Source organism: Anas acuta, chromosome 1, assembly GCF_963932015.1.
Source record: "Anas acuta chromosome 1, bAnaAcu1.1, whole genome shotgun sequence".
NCBI lineage: Eukaryota > Metazoa > Chordata > Aves > Anseriformes > Anatidae > Anas > Anas acuta.
This window is the reverse complement of record NC_088979.1, coordinates 43,924,045-43,945,216: the sequence shown is the minus strand read 5'-3', so window position 1 is coordinate 43,945,216 and position 21,172 is coordinate 43,924,045. Positions and strand designations below refer to the sequence as shown.

Sequence of the window (21,172 nt, the reverse complement as noted above, 5' to 3'; positions counted from 1 at the left end):
TGTGGTCTCAAGCTAAAAGCATAAAAGAAATGCATATTTTGAAGTCAGTTGTTGTCTTTTATATTCTTTGTTTAATAAATGGGAAAAATGTATAACACTGACAGTATAGGTCAAGTTACTAGTGAGTCTGATTAAAAACAAACAAAAAGCTACCATATGCTGAACATGTTCACTGTTTATTTAAGGTAGATTTTGACAAATATAGCTAATTACTTGTTTTTTTTTCATTTATTACAATATGTTCTTTGTAGCTATATTCGGCGAGGTGAAAGCCATTGGTGGATGAAGGGTTCAACACCTACACAGATTTCAGAGATCATTATTAAGCTGATTAAAGACATGGCAGCAGTAAGTATCTATCCTTTAAATGTGTGTGGGATATTCAGATATTTCTGATAATCAATAATACATTTTTTTCAGTAATCTCCATTAGAGTTAATATTGTATTGAGATTTTAAATGTGAGTTGGTCTCAAGAAGAAAAAAATAGAACCTATTGGGCAGAGTCTAAGCCTAGAAGCAGTAGGACCTGAGTTCTAATTCAGCGTAGTGTATTTAGCACAGTAAATGCCATGATTAATGTGATGATTCCTGTATGTATAGGTAGGTCCATGTTTTTCTCAGATATCCCACTCCATTGTATAGGATGCAACATACATTGAGAATGAATTGTCAGGGGTAGCTGATTTGTTCAGGACTTTTTTTTTAAGGGTTGTTGCTGGTATTGTAGCTGCTGTTGGTAGGTATGTTTTGGATGAGTGGGAAAACATCAGGAAGATAGTGGATTCTCTTATGAAGCATTTTGAAATGATATTGGTCAAGTCTTTTGAAGCAAACTCTGTGGTCCTTGTTTATGGGATTCTGGCTCCACATCCTGTCTAAATGCTGGATGTTCCCAACTTCAACTTAAGCTAATGAACGCTTTGAGTATCCACAATATACTTCATACATATACGGCAGGGGGAAGAATAAATGCATCCTGCATCATCTCAAACTTGAAACTTCTGAAGTGGTTTATAGTATTGACCTCCAATCTCTCAAACTAAGCCTGTTTACTGTGACAACCCTTCCCAGTCCATGTGTCACATAAGTTGTGTGCTGGCTCCACTACCACTCCTGGTTTCCATAGAGGGAGAACTACAGTACACAAATTGTTTGAGAGCTGTGGTGCAGACTCTGTGTCTCATTTTATGTTTGAAGTTGCCACGGTCCTTAGCACACAGGAAGTTTATAAGATGAAGATTTATGAAATGCTTGGCACTGTTATGACTAGTGTGACAGGAAGCTGCATGAACATATGACTGAGTTCAAAGAAGAGCTTGAGCACTGTGCTTTTAACAGTTGTGAAGTCCAGCCACTAATTTGAGAAAAGAAAATACTAGATTGCTATTCATTTGTTCAAAACTGATCTGTAGGAAAGCAAATATGTAATCAAAGTGGTCATAATATATATATTTTAAAGGATTTAATCAGTGTCACAGAGATACAAGCAATGTTAATTCAGATATTTCCCCATTTGTGACCACTTGGCTTTGCACTTGAATAATCTTCTAAGAGCTGTTGTGTAGTCCTGTTGCAGAACTGCTTGTTGCCTCACAGAATCCTCAGCCTTGAGCCATGAAGGCTCCCAGCATGGTAGTGAAGCTTCCATGACAGGAGAGGTGATCCCTTAAAGGAATAGCCAGTCAGAACTAAACTATGCAGAAACCTTTGCTAGGAATAAAATAAAGAGATTAGTAAAAATAAAAAATGGCTGACTGACTAGAATCGGGTGCTTGTAGTTTTGTCTAAGCAATTTCTGTCACCATTCAAGACCTTCGCCCATGAAACGCAGCTGCATTCATTAGTAGCTGGTTCTACAAAATAATTGCAGATGTGCAGGAGAGTGCTTAAACCCTGTGGAATTGGACATGCCAACTTAAATGCATATACAGCATATGCTTGGATATGTAATCAAATATCCATCTTGCACATGCCCTGATAGTTTTCTGATAGTGTTGGGTATACCGGTCTTAAATTCTCTTGTTAAAAGTATTCTATTTGGAATAAAAACATAATTACTGATAACCCCCAAAAGGAGGAGGGAAATCAGGTCAGTCAGATAAAGTAGTAGGCCTCGCAGATATGGATATAAATCTCTCAGTAGATTCTGCACCGTTTAAAGTATAGCATCTTCTAAAGGAATGATTGGGTCTGAGTTACTCTACGGTATTCAATAGCTGAACAATAAGGACACTCCTCTCCTGTTGTACAGAGAGGAGATCTGAACTTTATTGCCTTTTATTTTAGGTGAGGGAGATGTGGCTTAGGCATTCAAGGGTTGGGAGTACTAACATCTTCTGATTAAGTATGTTCTGTAAGGGACCTCAGTGGTTTAGGTTTGCACAGAGCATGTTCAGGTGTTCAGCCCTGTTACTCCAAAGAGGGTGAAGGAATAGAGGAGTCCCAGCTTGAAAACCTTTCTTTGAGGCCTTTTAGAACTGCTAATTCAGTAGGGTAACAGATCTTACTGGCCACTTTCTTTCTAAGTGTTACAAATTGGATTCCACTCACTTTTTCAACATCTGCAATGTAGGTGTCTACATCAGTTAGTCACTGTAGCTTCTGTTTCAGAATTCAGTGAGTCTCAGTTGTTTCCAGCACCTTTAGCATAAGGTGATTTTAGAAATTACTTTAAGAAGTTAAGAATTTATCAGTCTGTAGGTTATCAACTTTGGGGTATAAGTCAGTGCCTGTGAAGGAGAGGCTGAGGACACTTGTGTGGTCTAGTTTAGAGAAGAGAAGGCCAAGAGGCAACCTCATTGCTCTCTACAACTTCCTGAGGAGGGGAAGTGGCGAGGGATGCGCTAAACTCTTCTCCCTGGTGACCTGTGTCATACAGGAATGGCACAGAGCTGAACTAGGGGAAGTTCAGAATAGATATCAGGAAAAATTTCTTCACCGTGAGCATGTTAAAACACTGGAACAGGGCTTCATAGCATGGTTGTTGATGCCCTATGCCTGTTGTCACTGTTCAAGAGGCATTTGGATAATGCCCTCAATGATATGCTTTAATTTTTGGTTAGCCCTGAAGATGTCAGGCATTTGGACTAGATGGTCTTGGAAGATCCCTTCCAACTGAACAATGCTGTTCTGTTCTTTTCTGTCATAGATTCTACCTCAGTCAGTCACCTGACTATTTGAGGATTAATTTTACCAGATTTGTTGGATTTGAAAACACCAGATTTGTCGAAGTTATTCCTGACTTACTCTTTTTCTATTCGAACCTGAGATCCTAACCTAACATTGTAGCAATTCAATTTTAGTTGTTTTAAATATTAATAAAAACTATAATAAATTCTTTGAGACATTTACATATAGTTCCTTCTTTAACAGGGTCATCTGTCAGAAGCTTGGTCCCGTGTGACAAAGAATGCTATTGCTGAAACCATCATAGCTCTGACCAAAATGGAAGAAGAATATCGATCACCAGTGAGGTGCATTGCAACAACCAGAGTAAGAATTTTACTGAATTTGACATTAGTTCATTGCAAACATGCAGTAGGAAGAGCCCTCCTAATCTTCAGAAAATATTTCCCATGTGGGTTTTCTCAGGAAATAATGTATACAGTATACAGCTTACATTGTATAAATTTAGCTCTGTGCATAACATTAGGTTATTACTTAAGCTCTGTGCGTAATGACAGGTTATTCTTAAGTCAGTCACTGCTTGTCCTAATAAGTCCTGCTTTCTTCATGTCACAGTAGATTGAGTTGTTTTATTTGTGGTAAAAACAGAATTTTTGATTAAGTCTGCATCGTGCGTACCTCTAAAGTAATGAAGAGTAAGTGTTATTCCTACACTTTTGTTTTTTTTATTCTTGAAGTAATTCTGCTTTAAGTTTGTGAAACTTGCCTTTGAATAAATTTATGTGATCTGCATGGAAAATTGCACAATATGTATCAGCTGTCTTTCTCCAGCTCTCTGTGCTATCATTTTAAGTGGTTTGACTTCTAGGTCATCAGCTGCCACATCTCAAAGCTATTATGAAAACACTCAGGGAAAAAAAAAATAAACATTCTCTATCACAACTAAGCTAAACTTCATCTGTGTTTTAGTCTCAAAAAGAAAAATAATTTGCTGAGCCTGTTTTTTTCTTTCTGTCTTTACTTCTTCTATGAATCTTTTACAGAAATTGAGACTAACTTCAATAGATTGCTTGAAATTCCACTAAAAGCATACCTGTAAATAATGGCAATCTTTCCATCTTAGGCAGTACAGATTTTGTCTTCATAAATGTAATATTGAATAAAAGAAGAGATTTGCAATGGTTGCATGCATTCAACACATGTTGTTTTCCATTTTAAAGGCTGTGCCAGGATTTTATTCCACCTTCTTACTAATATATTCTCAGCTTTTTCAAAGATACTGTCTCAGAATACCAGTGGCTCCTGCTGTCGCTGTGTTAGTTTAATCAGATCATAGAGGAGCCCTGAACATCAGGCCAGCTCTCCTTGTGAATGAACTTATTTCTGTCATGAAAGTGCACGTTTCTGGGGGTATTCTATTCGAGTTCTTCAGCAAAAGCCATTTTGTTGAAATCAAAACTTGTTCAAAAACTTGTTCAATTGCTTTTGTTCAAAAGCAATTCCAAAATGCACCTGTCAAGTGCATTTCAGTTTGGGTTGCAGGCCTGCTGACAAGTTATCCTCATGTAGCTAATCTCTTTAGGATTTCACTGTAGCCAATGGAGAAAAAGAGAGAAAACATTCCTGTGGAGTCTGAAGGACATTTAGCTCAGAACCCCTTTCTGGGTAATGCCCAGTACAGTGAGGAGAGAACATAGGGAAATGAATCTCACCGACCTAAAGTTACTTTTTTGATTAGTCTGCCTACTTCAATTTTCTCCTCTCCCTACAAAATCTGCAATGCTTTGGGATGATATACAAGTGTTAGTTGTTTCGTGTATTTTCCACATTTCTGTAATATACCCCGCTTGATCTTTCTTCACTGTTTCTCTCATGTGCTATAACTGCCATAGTTATGACCATAAAGTGTCATAGTTGAAAGAAACAAGGCAGCTCTCAAAAGTTCAATAAGTTTTGTTTTGTGTTTGACTTATTTCGGAAAAGAAAGAACTTGCATTATATGGACAGGCTTCAGCTAATGATGGTACAGGTTTCAGGTAACAGTGGTACTCTTAGCTGTCAAAGTTTAAATTTTTTGTATTTTGATTTTTTTAATTTATTTTTTCTAAACCATTTACTTCTGCCTTGTCTTTAAATAGTTGTGGCTGGCCCTAGCATCCCTCTGCGTACTTGATCAGGATCATGTTGATAGACTGTCATCAGGAAGGTGGATGGGAAAGGATGGACAACAGAAACAGATGGTGAGATTGAAACTCATATGCTTCTTTCTTTATTTGGATTTATTCAGTAGTCAAAGAATTTCAAGTAAGTGACAGGGAAAGGTGAACTTTGCCTAACCTTATTCCACACTCATGGAAATTGTACATACGTGTTTGAAGTATTTGGTTTCTAGGCAAATACTGCTCAGAAATGGAAATTCTGACTTACATCAATAGTAAGGTAGCAATGCTACTGCTATTCAGGGTGCATTGAAGACCTGTAGGATGGATTTTTGAGAATAGATTGACTCGGTTAATACGATACCTTCTGTAAGAGATTTTTCCCTTCTATCTGGATCTTTATAACATAACAGAGTCAATTATTTTGTATTCCTCAAGAACTACTTACCTGCAATTTAGCTTTGTCTTCCAGATCTAAGCGAGAGACTACTTGCCCCAAAAAGAAAGAAACTCTCTGAATGAATTTAGTAAAGCTACCATTCAGCCAGAGGATTTACAACTTTAGTATGAAACACAGTGGATGAATCAAGTTTCTGTCAGTATTTTCCAGTATCACAAAAAGCATATGAGGCACAAAAGGTTTCTGAGGTGATTACGAAAAGACTCTAGAAAGTCAAGAGGCTTCTGTGTACCTTTTTTGAAATTCAGCACAAAATATTGTTCAACTAAGAGAAAACATGAAGCCTAGAGCAGTCTTTTCAAGGTCATGAGCAAAGATGCATCTTTAATCTTCAAATCTTTTAATCTTTAAATTTTGGCTTCCCCAAATCTATGAGTTTTCATACCTAGGAAGTCATCTTTGTTTTAATGTATGATTTAATGGAACAGCTTTAGAAGTTAAAAAGCCTTACTGCTTTTTTTAATCATGAACCATTTTAGGACAGGCCTGTAGTAGAAATTTTTTGTCAGCTAATTATATAGCTAAACTAGAAACATGAATTTCATAATAAAAAAGATTGACTTTATGAAAACAAACTGAACCCATTTCATCTGTCTGTGCTTTCACAGGAAGAGTTTCATTGCCTTAGGCTTCCTGTGCTGTTCCACAGAGACAAGCAGTAGGGGATTAGAAAAACAGAGCAGTGGTCTAGTTTTTCTAGGAAGAAAAAAAGTTAGAAATTGGGGCTTTTTTGAACTAGTGGAAATGTTAGAGGAGCAGCCAAAACAGGCAAGCAGGCATACAAGCTGCTGAACCCAGCCCAAAAATCCCCAATCCCATTTTATACCAGGATGTTCAAGTTTTGAGTTGAAGTGTGTTCCCCTCAACCAGGAATGCTGCTGAAAAGATTTAGTTCTAAGTTGTAGGAGCAATATCGTGGAAACCATGTGTTCTGGAATAAAGTGGAAACTTGGTCTCAGAGATAGGCATGATCAAAGTCAGTCATTGAACTCTGTTTGAACAGATATTTTGAACTGTAAAATAGACCTGTCTGTGTTAAGTTAAAAATGTATCAATACAGCAAGTTAATTTATGGTAGATTTTGAAGTTTTTGCTTGGGCTGTGTTCTCTCTGGGTTGTAGATGACCTACAACTTAGATTAGGTGCTTGAACAGACTGAATTTACCATATGAAAGAATTAAGGGTAAAAATTTTGTATGTCTATGAAGTTTTCTGTTAATGTGCCTGTAACCCATGTTAGCACAATTTTTTTTCTGTGAAAAAAAAAAAAGAAATCTGGTGAAAATGATGTCTCAAACATATTTTTGTAGAATAGATCTTTACTACCTCGTGTAAAATAAGAGATGAAGAATATTGGAAGAACTGATGAAGTAAACAGGGGCTCTTTATGTCCAGATCTGATTATTTAGATATTAATTATTTGAAATATACAATTAATAACCTATACAAGCTCTTTATCCTCTATTATTAATTTGGGAGGCAGGGTTAGGGGAGAATAAAAAAACATGAAAGTAAATGAATGATTTAATAGAGAATTGGTTAATAATGTTTCTTATTTTTTTCAGCCAATGTGCGATAACCATGATGATGGTGAAACTGCCGCAATCATTTTATGTAATGTCTGTGGGAATTTGTGTACAGATTGTGACCGATTCCTTCATCTCCATCGGCGAACAAAAACTCATCAGAGACAGGTAGAGTATTCGTGTCATCATGTCGTATGCACTGTAGACATATTATGTGCATTTCCCCAGTTAATCTACAAGCAAATGGTAGTTGCAAGATTCAAACCTAAAAGTGCTATTTGCTTTTGTTTTGATGATGGAATAGAGAAGTTTTCATTTAATTCTTTGTTCTGTTTTAGTTAAATTCCTGTCTGTTATCTTTTGAAAAACATTTGAAAATCACGTAGCATTTCCCAATTCTAATTCTTACACTATGTCAGCTTTTTTCTCTCATCCTAACGTTGTCTAGGAACATAGTTAGGAAACATCTAGGATCTGTATAGCCTCTCTTAAGTATACTTTATTCTTTATCCCTTTTAAATTATATCTCTTTTACTACTTCTATCATGAATCAGTGCTTGCGAACCCCTTCATGTTTAAATGCTTATATATTTTTTAATATCCAGGAACATCACTTGACAACAAATTTTCCTGTTGGTTCCCTTATGTCAGTCTTCTCTTATTTTTCAGTATTTCTCCAACCCTCACTGTCTTTTTGTCACACGGAAATGTGTTGTCATTATCCATAAGCTTGAAAACTACCTGACTTTTGTTTTGTTTCGTTTTCGTCTTGAGGATGAAATGTCTTTCCTCTTTGACTTAACAAGATGAGTTTTTACAAATTGCTGTGTACCTTGCTGTTTAGTGTTCTTTTGTGTTACCCTTTTATCCTCTTCATGTCTAAACCTCAGAATATATTCTCCTTGGAATATTTCTTTTTCCAATTGCAATTTACAATGAAGATGCTGTTACTTTTGAAACTATTGAATATTTCCTCTTTCTCAACACCCTCTTTCATGTTTTTGTGGGCCTTTATTTTCCCCTTTTCCCATGACTACTTGTATTACAGAGGTTAAAGTAACAGACCTCATTAACAAAGCTAATCCAGTAGATGCCATTACTTTTCGCCCTCTCCTAAGAGTGAATCTGCATTAGTGTTTTACTTAGGATTAGGAATGTGCTTTTGAAGCAAGTATGATTCTCTGTCCTTATCATGCTTTGATTTCATAGAGAGCCTTGAAGCACTTGAATTGGATTCCTTCCAGGTGAAAGTAAAAACAAACAACAACAAAGAAAAACAGCAAAAGGTCCAGAGACACACCTAGTGCAATTCAGCTCCTACTGAGCAGTCAGTGCAAGGAATCAGCTAGTCCAGAGTACATGTGATATAAATATGAGATCATTGGCACTAAGAGTTTCCCCCTACAGATCTCTTCCTTGATGCCTCAGCATTTGCAATGTAAATTCGGCCTAGAAGTTCCATGTGCCTCCATTGTCTTCTATTTTTCCGCATGGATTTTTGCAGTCCCCTTTGAAACTTTTCTGTTTTGTCATCTTAAGAAGACGATTTTGTGTGTCTATACTTCAGTCTTGTCACACCACAGTCTAGTCTCATTTATTTTTCTGATTTCTCCTATATAGCCTGTTCAGATTACAGTTGATAAAAGTAAGTTCTTATCTCATAGAAGTCCTCACATCTCTCCTTTAATCTGTCCAAAATAGCTACTTATCAGATTTTTATATTCACATTTAAAAGCATGTTTAAACTTTTAATCTTTATTTACCACCTTTACCTTTACATCTTTCATGTCAAGCCCCTCAATTTAAACTTTAAATTCTGTCATGTTCCCTGTCTCCTATTTTCTCTTAGCTTCCTTTACTTTGTCCAACTTCTGTCATACATACTTTTTACTGTATTTTCTCTCCTTTCAAGGTAGGACAGTCTGTAAGTTACTATGACCTGCTTAGGTGAATCCTTTGTGAAGCTATTAGGGTTTTTTATTTTCTGATTCCAGTATAAATTAAAACATAGCTTGAGTTTATATATCTATGCACAGGAAAATTCTTTTATTGCATTACAGGTAAAATAGATAAACCTGAACTTTCTTTGAAACATAGGAAAGGAGAAAAAGAAGAGACTGCATAAAGTCCACTAAGGATCTCATGCAGCTTTTTGATTTTGCAAAAAGAAAAAAAATGAATTTTCCTGATTTTAGCTAAAAGTATTCACTGCGTATTTATGTGAAAGTGATAAATGTTATTATTATATCTTTATGTATTATATAACTGCCATTATATAGTACATAGTATTATAAATAGCAACCATAACTATCAGCGTTGTTTTGATAAACTTCTGACATGGTTATGTGAAGGTATTTCTGATGTCTTGCGCTTTTAGTACTCTGTGGCATATGGAAGTAGTTAAATAGCAGTTAGGAACTCCAAGTTCCACACTTTTTAAATTAGAAAAAATGTTGTCTAACTCTTTTCTTAGCATTGCTGCAGTATTACTTCCCAGTCATGTTATACCGAGTGATAATTTTATGTATTCTTACTTTCAAAAACACAAAACCTCTATCCACTCTCCTATATATACAACGTACAGAATCTATAAAAGAGAAATAGCTTGTAGAAGACAAATTTGACAGAAACTTTAAAATATCTGTTCAGAATCCAAAGAGAGAGTGACAAAAATAACATAGAAATGCTATTTATTATCTCTTTGATTGACCTGACAGGTATTCAAAGAAGAAGAAGAAGCTATCAAAGTTGATCTTCATGAGGGTTGTGGTAGGACCAAGCTTTTCTGGCTGATGGCATTAGCGGATTCTAAGACTATGAAGGCTATGGTGGAGTTTAGAGAACAGACAGGTAAAACAAATTGTATTAGCTGTTGTTTTTCCAGTTTATACTTGCCTTTTACCTGAGCATTTGTCAAAAAAAAAAAAAAGTTAGGATTTTAAGTTAGGATTTTCACTTGCTTAAGGGAAATACTTTTGATTGCTGTTTTATAATAAAAATAAGACATTTTAAATGTGTAAGAGTTATTGTTTGGTTGGTTGTTTTATGTGATTGTTGTTCAGGTGTCTGTTTTTAAGGATATCCGTCACTTATGTTTTCTTAAAACAGTTTTCATTTTTGTTTCCTTTTGTGGACATAGGCAAACCGACCACCAGCAGTTCCGAAGCATGTCGTTTCTGTGGTTGTAGGAGTGGAACAGAATTATCAGCAGTGGGAAGCGTTTGTTCTGACACAGATTGCCAGGTGTGTATTAATGATTATCAGTTACTGGGAGATGCATAAAATAGAAGAGACTGTAGGATCAGACCTTATTTTGAGTAAACTTTATCACTGTGGTCCATTTTAAATGAGTTCTCTCATGAAAAAGGTTTGAATATTGAGTATTGTAATAATGATTCAAATATTTCCCAGTTCGTAAATTAATTATAAGCTACAAACACCAATACTCAACTGAAATAATAGGTAGTTTCATTATCTTCAAAAGTATCTCAGGTTTTCACAGTGGTATTCCAAATAAAAAGTTAAATACACTCTGTCAACATAAAGTCTAGTGTACTAGAAAGCTTGTAGTTTGTGTAGCAGCCCGTATATATTATGTGAGCATAGAACATACAAGATTTGGGTTGTTTGGCCAGATTTGCCTATTGTATGCATGTGTCCTGAGTAGTTTTATGCCTTTACAGTCCAGGTACAGAGGTACGTTTGGCAGAGGGCCAAATCCCAACCAGTTTTTTAGGGTACACGATTTATTTCTGTTTGTGTTGCACGTTTACATCTTCTTTTTCACTTTCAGCCTATATATTATATGATTGTAATAATATTTCGGCTCAATTCGTTGTTGGTTTCTTGGCAATTTACAATAGTTTTCTACTTACTAGGGCTTGAAATCAGAGGTGATTAAAATATCATTTTCATATAAGCATAATTTCTAAAAGCATTTTATGCTAGTTAATAAAGAGCTGAAAATGTGTTTTAATACAGGGCAAGCAGTGTTTACATGAGAGGTTCTTAATATACAAAATACATGTGGAAGATTAAAGAATATTTCTCTGTATATTAAAATGAAATGCTACAATTTAAAAATCATGGTTTCTTTATGCCATTGCTATTCAGGAGTGATACTTTATGGGTAACTGAAGATATGAATTCTACTTAATGTACACACGATATTCAGTTTTTCTTGAGTACCTCCTCTAGCAGTGGACAGCAGTATGAATAGTGATTCTTTCATCTCAGTTTATTGCATGAACCAGCAATCCTTCAAAAAGTAACATGCTATCAAACTCTTCTTTGGAGGGAGAAATAAGATGATTGTTTACTTTTAATAGGAGTATGCTAAAATTGCCTGCAGCAAGACACATCCCTGCGGTCATCCATGTGGAGGTGTTAAGAATGAAGAGCACTGTCTACCATGCTTGCATGGTTGTGATAAGAATGCTACCACTCTTAAACAAGATGCTGATGACATGTGTATGATCTGTTTTACTGAAGCACTTTCAGCAGCACCAGCTATCCAGGTTCATCCTTTTTCCCCCCTTTTTGAAAGATAATATTGTGGTTTTAATATTAAATGTCAAAGAAGCTAAAATATAAAATCCTTCAAATCACATTGTTAAAATTTTCAAAACAGACCCAGTAACAGTTACTTAAGTTACTTGAAATGCTTTATTTTTCCCGGAATTACTGCTATTTCAAATAAGTAGGTTGTATCAACTTAACTTGCTATGTTTACTCTATTTGAAATATATAAATGAGAAAAACAACTAAGATAACAGATATATATCATATATATTTTATATAGCCACTGAGTGTTCTAGAATGGAAGGGTTATGATTTTAACAAATATTTAATATTCGTTCATTTCTTTATTAAGAGGAAAGTAGGGGTCCTCCAGGCTTTTAAGTAAATTAATTTTGTATTTTGTATGTGTTGCCGCTTAAAAGCAAGTAAGTACTTATATTTTAGTGGTTAATGTAACTGAAGTGTTCATTTGTTCTTTTTTTTCCCTAAAGTTGGACTGCAGCCATGTTTTTCACTTGCAATGCTGTCAACGTGTACTAGAAAACAGATGGCTTGGGCCGAGGATAACTTTTGGGTTTATGTCCTGTCCTATTTGCAAGGTAAATGATCTATGTGTTTACTGCGTAGATCAAACAAATTACCTAATACTCTCTCTGTCCCCACACTTTTTAAAATACTATATTGCTTGTTGTAATATAAATTGGATATACATCACTTGTTTCCTTAACTTCTCGTGTCTCTAAAAAAAGATGATGGATGTGTCTCATTGATTTATCTTTTTATGTTCCCTGCTATTCCCTAAAGTAAGGCTCCTCTTAAAAAGTAAGCATAATGCAGACATTACCTTAATGCTGTTTTACTCTTAGCACCATCTGCTTGTAAATTCCCATTTTAGGCACTGGGGGGAAAGGGGAAGAAGTTATCTTAATTCACATTGTCTCAAGCAGGAAACCTAGATTCTCCATTTTATGTACACCTTTTAAATCTGCTTTGCTTATCAGTGGCAGAAGTGCAGAGCTGAAGAATTACATGGTATCTGCAGAGAAGCACCTTAAAGCCATAGGAATGTTAAATTTGTCAGGCATTTGTGCATGCTGTGTTTCTTCCTTCGTGCTGCTTTTTGGTAATTTATGGCAATAGCTTGTAATTATTAGATGATAAAGACTTGATACGGAGGACTAAAAGTCATTATTCTTAATTGTTGAGTAGTAAGTCAAAAAGGAGCAAAATTAGAGAAAAGAGATAACCAGAATGTTCCTGTGCTAGGGTGAATATTTCATGTACCTTTTACGATCCCTTTGTGGTTGTTACAGTCTGTTGTGAGGCTGTTGATTTCATATAACAAAAGACCATTTTTGTTAAAAATGTATTCCAAAATCAAATAAAATATTTATCAACCTTTTTTTTATTTGAAACGTCCGTTACCTGAGTGCTTATGTTTTTACGACATCCATTGTGCTATTTGTGTTTGACCACAATACAAGTTACTACAGGTATTGTAATAAAGATGCAAGATATTTTAATCGTGATTTTTTTTATTATTATTTATTTATTTCAGAACAAAATCAATCATACAGTATTAAAGGATTTGCTTGATCCAATCAAAGAACTCTATGAAGATGTAAGGAGAAAAGCACTGATGAGATTGGAGTATGAAGGGTTGCACAAGAGTGAGGCCATCACAACACCAGGTGTTAGATTTTATAATGACCCAGCTGGCTATGCCATGAACAGATATGCTTATTATGTTTGCTACAAATGCAAAAAGGTATGACTATTAGTATTTTCTCAAATTAAATGTATGTTATCATAAGTTTCAAAAGTCACTTCTTAAAGAATGGAACATATCATTAATATATTGTGTATGGCGTAGGAAAGCAAGAAGAGAAATTATTAAACCTTAAAAAATAAAAAAAAGAATTAAAGACAAAAACAAACATTGAGCAAGTTAGACGTACGTAGTATCTTACTTTGTAAAGCTCAAAAGTATGTACAGAAGTCTTAGAGGAATTGTTCAGTATGGGATTAAGGAAACTCTTAAGTGGTTATGCCTAAGTTCAGATCTTAACATATTGAGATCCTTTGAAGTGTAGAAAATACAGAGCTGATAGCCAGGTGAGCTAGAAGAATGAAAAAAGGATAGAAACAGGGTATGTGTCCTCTAGCGTGCTGGGCTCCGGGTCATCTGTGTATAATTTTCTTCAGGCCGAGTATATGAAATTTATCAAGAGAAAAAACATATACAAACAGCCTGATTACTCTACCAGCAGAGAAGGACAAATACTGTTTAACTATGGTTAGAGAAATTGTAGATTGTCACTGACCCCCTCCCATTGTTTCTTTCATCTGAAGCTGATTTGAGTGCCCAGCTTGCCCACATCTTTTTCTTTTTTCCCTTAGGAATGAATGGAATGAGGCAATTTCATTATAAAATTTTCAAGAGGAACACCAGTAATTGTTATGTTAAATGGAAATGTTCAATTTGGAAATAGAGGAGAAAGGACTGACTTCCATATGCTAGAGAAGAGCAGTAATGACAGCCCCTCTAGCTCAGTACTATGCAGTTTCTCAGTTCACTTATGTTTCTGCCTCCCACAGTTAATCAATTTTCACTTCTCATCCTTTAGCAACTTGCTTCTTGCCTTTCTAAGCTCCCTTACAAAAATACTTTTGTTTTTTCATTTTTCTCAAACTTACACTGTTTTTCATTACACTTCTTTCCAGTATTTATTGCTGTTTGTTTTTCTTGTTTCCCTTTTTCCTTCCCTTGTATCTCATTATTCCCTTTCATACTGCACCCATATGTCTTAACAGCAACATTCAATTAACTAATTTCTAACTTTTTTCCCTTTCTCCAGCTCCTGTTCAACACAAATTTCAATCTAATGCCCTAACATACATCCCTTAGGAAGGTCCCTGTTCTTTTAGTCTTCAGAGTTTGGGGGAAGGTGGTCTGCTTAACTTTTCCTTCCTCATACTTGCCTTGAGACCATTTTCCCTAGCCTTTTGCAGTCATAGAGCCCTGACTGCAAAAAGGAGAGAATGCTGAGAACAAGAATTATGTTCATTGTCTAATTAGTTAATAAGATGGTAATGAAAGAAGCAAGGATCTTAGTCCTCACCTCATCTCACCACTCCGCGTGAAAATACTTTATGAAGAAATTCATTAGATTTGGCAGTCTTACCTGGTACATTTTTGTCCCTAATGTATCCTGGTAGAATAACATGAGGAACTGTAATGAATGTCTAGAAAATAGAAACCTTGTAAGATTAACGTAAGATTATTATATAGAAAAGTTCTAATTATAAGGGATCGCACATGAGCATAAAACTGATACTCCCTTTGGCTGATGAAAAGCTCTGCTGGCAGAAGGCTTCCTCAGTCTGTCTAATACGCAGTTTGTAGAATATAAATACCTTACAGTCACTAGCATAGAGCAGAGTAGGATGTACAGTTTTTAATCTTGTGTGTCCTGAGATCGAGACATTGTCTCAGTGCCTCGGAAACACGTACATAGAGTCAATGTCAAGAGTTACTCAGGATAGCGTAATGGATAGTGTAATGGTCGTTATTCATCATTTTCCTGTTACAAAACAATTTTGTTAAAATACCAGTTGTCTGTTGTTTAATGTCCAACCATTCCTATCTGAAATTTAGGCATATTTTGGTGGCGAAGCTCGTTGTGATGCTGAGGCTGGACAAGGAGATGATTATGATCCAAGAGAGCTTATTTGTGGTGCATGCTCTGATGTTTCAAGGGCTCAGGTAAGAAAAGAACTTGTACTGAAGTTCTTAACTAATTCTAAAGCTTGTCCTGAGTATATGAGCCATACAGTAATTCATACTCATTAACAATTATTTGTATCACATGATACTAATATACACTAAAAATGTGGAAATGTATTGTTCGGATTGTTACATCATTGCTCTTTCATTTATCAGTTTTCATTTTCTTTCTATTTAGATGTGTCCCAAACACGGTACAGATTTCTTAGAGTACAAATGCCGCTACTGCTGTTCAGTTGCTGTTTTTTTCTGTTTTGGGACAACACACTTTTGCAACGCTTGCCATGATGATTTCCAAAGAATGACAAGCATCCCTAAAGAAGAACTCCCACACTGTCCTGCAGGTAGTATTTTTACAGACCAAATTTAGCAAATGAAGTGCTGAGATAAGTAATTAGTTCTAACTGATATTCTTGTCTTTTCAAGCTGATAATTTTTAGGGTCGGATTCAGTATCTGGAATAATACTAAAATGGGTTTCCTCTATGCATGCTTTTGATTTTCCTGTCAATAATACAGGCAATGTGATCACACTGATTCTTTAAACATTACTTTTGTTACAGAAGGACATTTGACTTTACCTACCAGTTCAGACCTGAGATGTGACATGGTGTGTCAGAATTATATTGAAAACTTTTAACATGCTACTGTTAAAACCTGTATCTGGACTTAGGTACCTGCCATGTGCAAAATATTGCCGGTGCCTTAGTTTCTGACTTTACGTGCCATTAATTTGATGCTGGTCTCATTGGATCATATTATTTTCCTTGCTGTTAAAAACACATGACAGCTTTTTGATTAAGGTATTTACATAAAAGAAGTAAACAGGAAAAAAAAAAAAAAGATACCTGTTAACACCTTAAAATTCCTTTTTATTGCAGAGTACAACTCTTGTCCATATTTACTGATTTTGCTTTTACATTGTGCTGCTCTTATCCACATTATTGATTTGATGAAATCTATTTCAGTTACTCTTCCTGTAAGCTTTTTGCCTTTTCTACTTTGATGAATTTGATTTATTTTAATTACATGGCTGCTTGGTCTTTTTTGTTGCTGGTAGTGGTGTTTTTTTTCCGCTTTCAATATGAATTTTAATGTTTGACACAACTCTTTTAGGAAGCTAACGATTTGTGATCATGTTTTATTAGATCTAATTGAATGGCAATATTTCTCTTAGCTTATTTAGCCTTTAGACTTCTTGCTTGAATTTGACTGTGTGAAAGCAGTAATTTCTGCTGTTTCTTATCAATTCATAAGGAATCAATAATAAAGGCCTACCATATATCCATACAAACATATTACCTTCACTTAATATGTTTTTTGAGGAAATTGGGTATTATGTGTATGTTATCCAAATTTACATCGAGTATACAAGCACTGATCCCTTCTTTTTCCCTTTCTCTTAAATTCCGTGTAGGTCCCAAAGGTAAACAACTTGAAGGAACAGAATGTCCACTTCATGTTGTCCATCCACCCACTGGTGAAGAATTTGCTCTGGGTTGTGGGGTTTGCAGAAATGCTCACACTTTTTAGACTTTTGTTTTTTAACCAGAGCAAAACAGGTGCCCTCATCCCACAAGTGTCCTGAAAATAAAGTCCAGCTGGGATGAGGATGGGACCATTTCATAACCCAGGTAAAAGGAACAATTTACAGTGCAAGAAGGATGCCAAATACCATGTACATAATTCTTGCTGTGAGAAATTGACATTTTTTGAACCGAGACATCAAAACTTGTGAGGTGTTTGCATGTGGCCATTACAGTCATTGGCTAGGAAACATTGGACATTTACAAATAAATAATTGCTATTAAAGGATCTGTGTGTCTGTGGACTATGAATGATGCTGGCTTTCAGGAGAAAGAAAAAATATTGATTATTGTATACTGACTTTTTGTAATCTTGTACAATTGTAACGCATCACAAGTGGGGATGGGAAAGAGGAATATTCTGGTTTATTTCCTAGACTGTTATTAAAAAAAAAAAAAAATTGTGTTAGGAAGGCATAAATGTAACAAGTATCACACTGTATATAAAGGTATCAATGTTTGTCCTGTATAAGAATTATTAAATTACAACAGCAGTTTCATTTAAACTTCTGGGTTATGTTTGAGCCTGAAATTTTAATGAAGTGCAATACTGAGTGTGCCTCATATCTTGCAGCTGTAAACATAATGGAATGTACATGTCAATAAAGCCACTGTACATTTTTATACAGTGAAAGTCTAACAAATGTGTAAGTCTTAATTTCAGAAATGTTTTTAGTACGAGGGATTTTTCCTCATCATTATTTCAGCAGGTTCTTTTAAAAAGTAGGGAAGTTGTTGGGTAAATGGTTGATTATGGAAATACTTCAGATATGAAAAATGCTGCTTGAATCTTCTTTAAAAGAAAAGCTGGATAATTTTATTATCATTCATATGAAGTATTGCATTTCCAATTCAGTTTTCAAAACACAAGACTTCATTTTATATTATTTTTATCACTTACTAAGAACTTCTAGTAATATATCATCCCCACTTCCAGGACAAATAGCTTTTTGCCATGAATCCTGCTATTTTTATTTAACAGAGTCCTCTAGCCCTCTGTAGTGAAAGCAAAATATAACCAGAGGAAAAGGTTCTTTCCTGAAAAAGTCTCTCTTTAGCTTTTCTCTGATAGGCATGCTCAACTCATTTTCTATATTTTTTTTTCTTGGAGTTGATGAAATGTGCTTTACTGATGGACACAAACAACTGCACTTACAGTTAAGATACCAATAGACAGCATCCAGTTATGTCAGAGGATCTTGATCAGACTGGAACCATCTCTCCTAACGTAAAACATCTGTAATGTTTTAAATCTGTAACGTCTGTCTGCATTTTGGAATAACCGGGGGAAAACACACCGTGAAGTACAATTTATCTCGTTCACAGTAGTGATGTACCAGACTCACGTGTGTGAGTTATATTAGTGCGAGAAGTGTCAGAGTAGAAAGAAAGTTAGAAATATTAGTGTACAATCAAATGTATTTTATGTTATCAGTATAATAGACATGTAGTGAAAGAATTCATGCGACTCACTGATGGAAGCAGATATAGCGTACTCAGTAATGACAGGGGTGGGAGAGGCTGCAGGAACAGAGGCCAAGGCTGTAAAACAGGGCTTGCACTGGGCTTGCAAAGAAATACACTACATCCTTTTTTTGTACATCTGACAGTCATCCAACTACTGAACCTGTGACAGTGAGAAATTTTAACTAGTGGATATCTATTTTGGAAAGCTATGCAGCAGGAGGCTGCTTGATAAGTTCTTGGAATATATTTGCAATAAATATGATATGTAAAGTAGAGAAAGCAACTAAAAGAAGGCTCTACTAGATTTGATTCTGTCTGAAGGACAGCTTTGATGAAAGCAACTGTGAATTTACAACGTTCATGATTCAGAAAGGAGAGGAGAGGAAAGGAAAGAAGAAAGCAAGATAGAAAAATTATGCTCAGTAAATTTGTAGATTTTTTGGGTAAGATCCCGTGGGAATCAAATGCAAAGAAAAAAAAGGGGGGGGAATCAAAGTTTTCTTTACAATAACCAAGCACTCTAAGATCTCAGCCAGCACCTATGCTAATGTAAACAAGATATGACTTGTACTAAGCAGTTAGCTTGGTCAAGTCACAAGTTATGTATTTTAAAAAAAAAAAAAAAAGGAAACTAAAATAATTATGGATGAATAGAAGTAGGAAAAAGGGAAAAGATACAAGATAAAACTCAATTAGCAATAGATAAAAAGAATAACAAGTAGACAAGAGAAAGATTGGTCCAGTACCTGCAACGATGAGGTATGTCGTTCCACAAAAAATTCACTAACAGTTTGAAATGGAATGTTGGGAAGAAACCAACGTGTTGTTCGTAGTCAGCATCTTGAAGTCAAGCTTCTTCCTACATCATACTTCAGTTTTCGAAACAAAGAATGGCTCACCCTGTCCAAGCTACATCCATACTGTGGATGTTTACCTCAGGTGTAGTCATTCTCGGTGAAGAGCAACAGGCACTTCTGAGATATGGTTCATTTCACCTCACTGCAAGACAGATGCCACCTGGGTATCTCAGATGTAGATGACTAAAATGTGCATCTTTGAAGTTAGGTAGAGTCATCAAAACCTACTCTGCTGTCTGTGAAACAGAAACAAGGCTTTGGACCCCACTCATTGCAACCTTCAGCACCAAGGTAGATTTTTTGACAGCATGTCCAAATAGGAAGAATATAAAGGTCAAGGTGTTTGATGTATTTATTCTGTGTTTGTGTCTCTGTGTTACCCAGTTATTATTTTTTCTCTACAAAAACACATCCTCAGCCATTTCTCTGCTCTTGTGCTAAAGTATCTTCTGAGAAGTGAAAGGTAGTCATTGTGCCCTGAGGTTTGATGGTTCATTTTTTAATATTGCCAGATATTTTCAGAGACCTACTATGGACCTTAAGAGGACTAAGTGTCTTTTTTTGAAAACATAAATTCATTACTCAGTATCTGATGATCCTGTTTCTAGAGGCAATGAACTCTGATTAGGCAGCCCGAGTCACTTCATAATGGTAGCCCATAATTATCCTGGCTTTTTATTAACGTTTAGGGATTGAAAGAGCTGCTGGTTCCTGCCAGTCTGTTCTCAGTATCTTCAGTTGACATTGCACCTAGCTGTAGTGTGTGAGAAACTGGCAGGCTGGGTGTAGTTGCAGCACGGGTTCTCGATGTAGGTCCCCGTGGCTCTGAAGTTACGGAAAAACAATTAACAGGCAGAGTAGACAAGTCTGAAGTGCCTGACCCACTATCATCTTTAGAAAATTTCCCAAGTGTAGTACCTTAGTTACAAATTAACTTGAATTCTATTTTTGAAAATTTCAGCCTTCTCTTCCATTTTAGGATAACACTAAAATGAGTTTAGGAAAACGATATCACAGCAGGGAAAGGAACACCAAACAAGATGACACTGAGGTGCAGTGTATGTAGTGGACTGAGTGCAGGATGGGCAGCGTCAAGGAAACGCTTCCCACACACACGACTGACCCTCGCCGATTACTGCTGCAGGGGCATGGCACAGTCAAGCACAAGCTTGAGCTCCTGGGTCAAGCTCGGCTGTCCCACGTAATGCTCGCACCTTGGACGCTCTGCTTCACCGCTGTGCCAGACATTCGCGTCACCACGTCTCCCCCCTGTGCTGATCTCCGCCACTGATTATAGCCAGATGTCAGCAGAGGCCACTAATCAGATCAGCCCGCGGCGAGGCTGCTGTATGCCTTTCCAGCAGTTTCGCACACACGTCTGTCAGCTGCCGCTCCGCAGCCCACGCAATGGAAATACTCGGTTCTTGTTCACACCACCCTGCCCGCCTCGGCTCACCACGTGGTGCTCAGCCAGTTTATACACAGCTCCTGGCCAAGGCGAGGCTGCAGTACTCCCACTTGGCTTATACATTATTAATTTACAAAGCTCAAACTTTCACGGGTGTATCCACCTACTGAGCACAAAACAATTACAGCGAATGCAGCACGAACAATTAATCAGCCACCATCAGGGCCTGATAATCTTGATCCTTAAAAAAATGGCATTCCTTAGTCCTAAATTA

General features: G+C 36.1%; 1 protein-coding gene across 19 annotated transcripts in view; it reads left to right on the top strand.

Moving 5' to 3' along the window:
• Positions 1 to 17,810, top strand: part of MYCBP2 (MYC binding protein 2) — a 192,961-nt gene extending 175,151 nt beyond the window's left edge. For all 19 annotated transcript variants that reach the window (XM_068676615.1, XM_068676574.1, XM_068676632.1 and 16 more), the window contains 12 exons: positions 252 to 348; positions 3,375 to 3,494; positions 5,267 to 5,368; positions 7,313 to 7,441; positions 9,991 to 10,123; positions 10,413 to 10,516; positions 11,602 to 11,790; positions 12,286 to 12,393; positions 13,353 to 13,562; positions 15,453 to 15,560; positions 15,760 to 15,925; positions 16,998 to 17,810. In XM_068676615.1, coding sequence (XP_068532716.1) covers positions 252 to 348; positions 3,375 to 3,494; positions 5,267 to 5,368; positions 7,313 to 7,441; positions 9,991 to 10,123; positions 10,413 to 10,516; positions 11,602 to 11,790; positions 12,286 to 12,393; positions 13,353 to 13,562; positions 15,453 to 15,560; positions 15,760 to 15,925; positions 16,998 to 17,113 — 1,582 coding nt within the window. In that variant the 3' untranslated portion in view covers positions 17,114 to 17,810. The remainder of the gene's footprint in view (positions 1 to 251; positions 349 to 3,374; positions 3,495 to 5,266; positions 5,369 to 7,312; positions 7,442 to 9,990; positions 10,124 to 10,412; positions 10,517 to 11,601; positions 11,791 to 12,285; positions 12,394 to 13,352; positions 13,563 to 15,452; positions 15,561 to 15,759; positions 15,926 to 16,997) is intronic.
• The last annotated feature ends 3,362 nt before the right edge of the window (positions 17,811 to 21,172 follow it).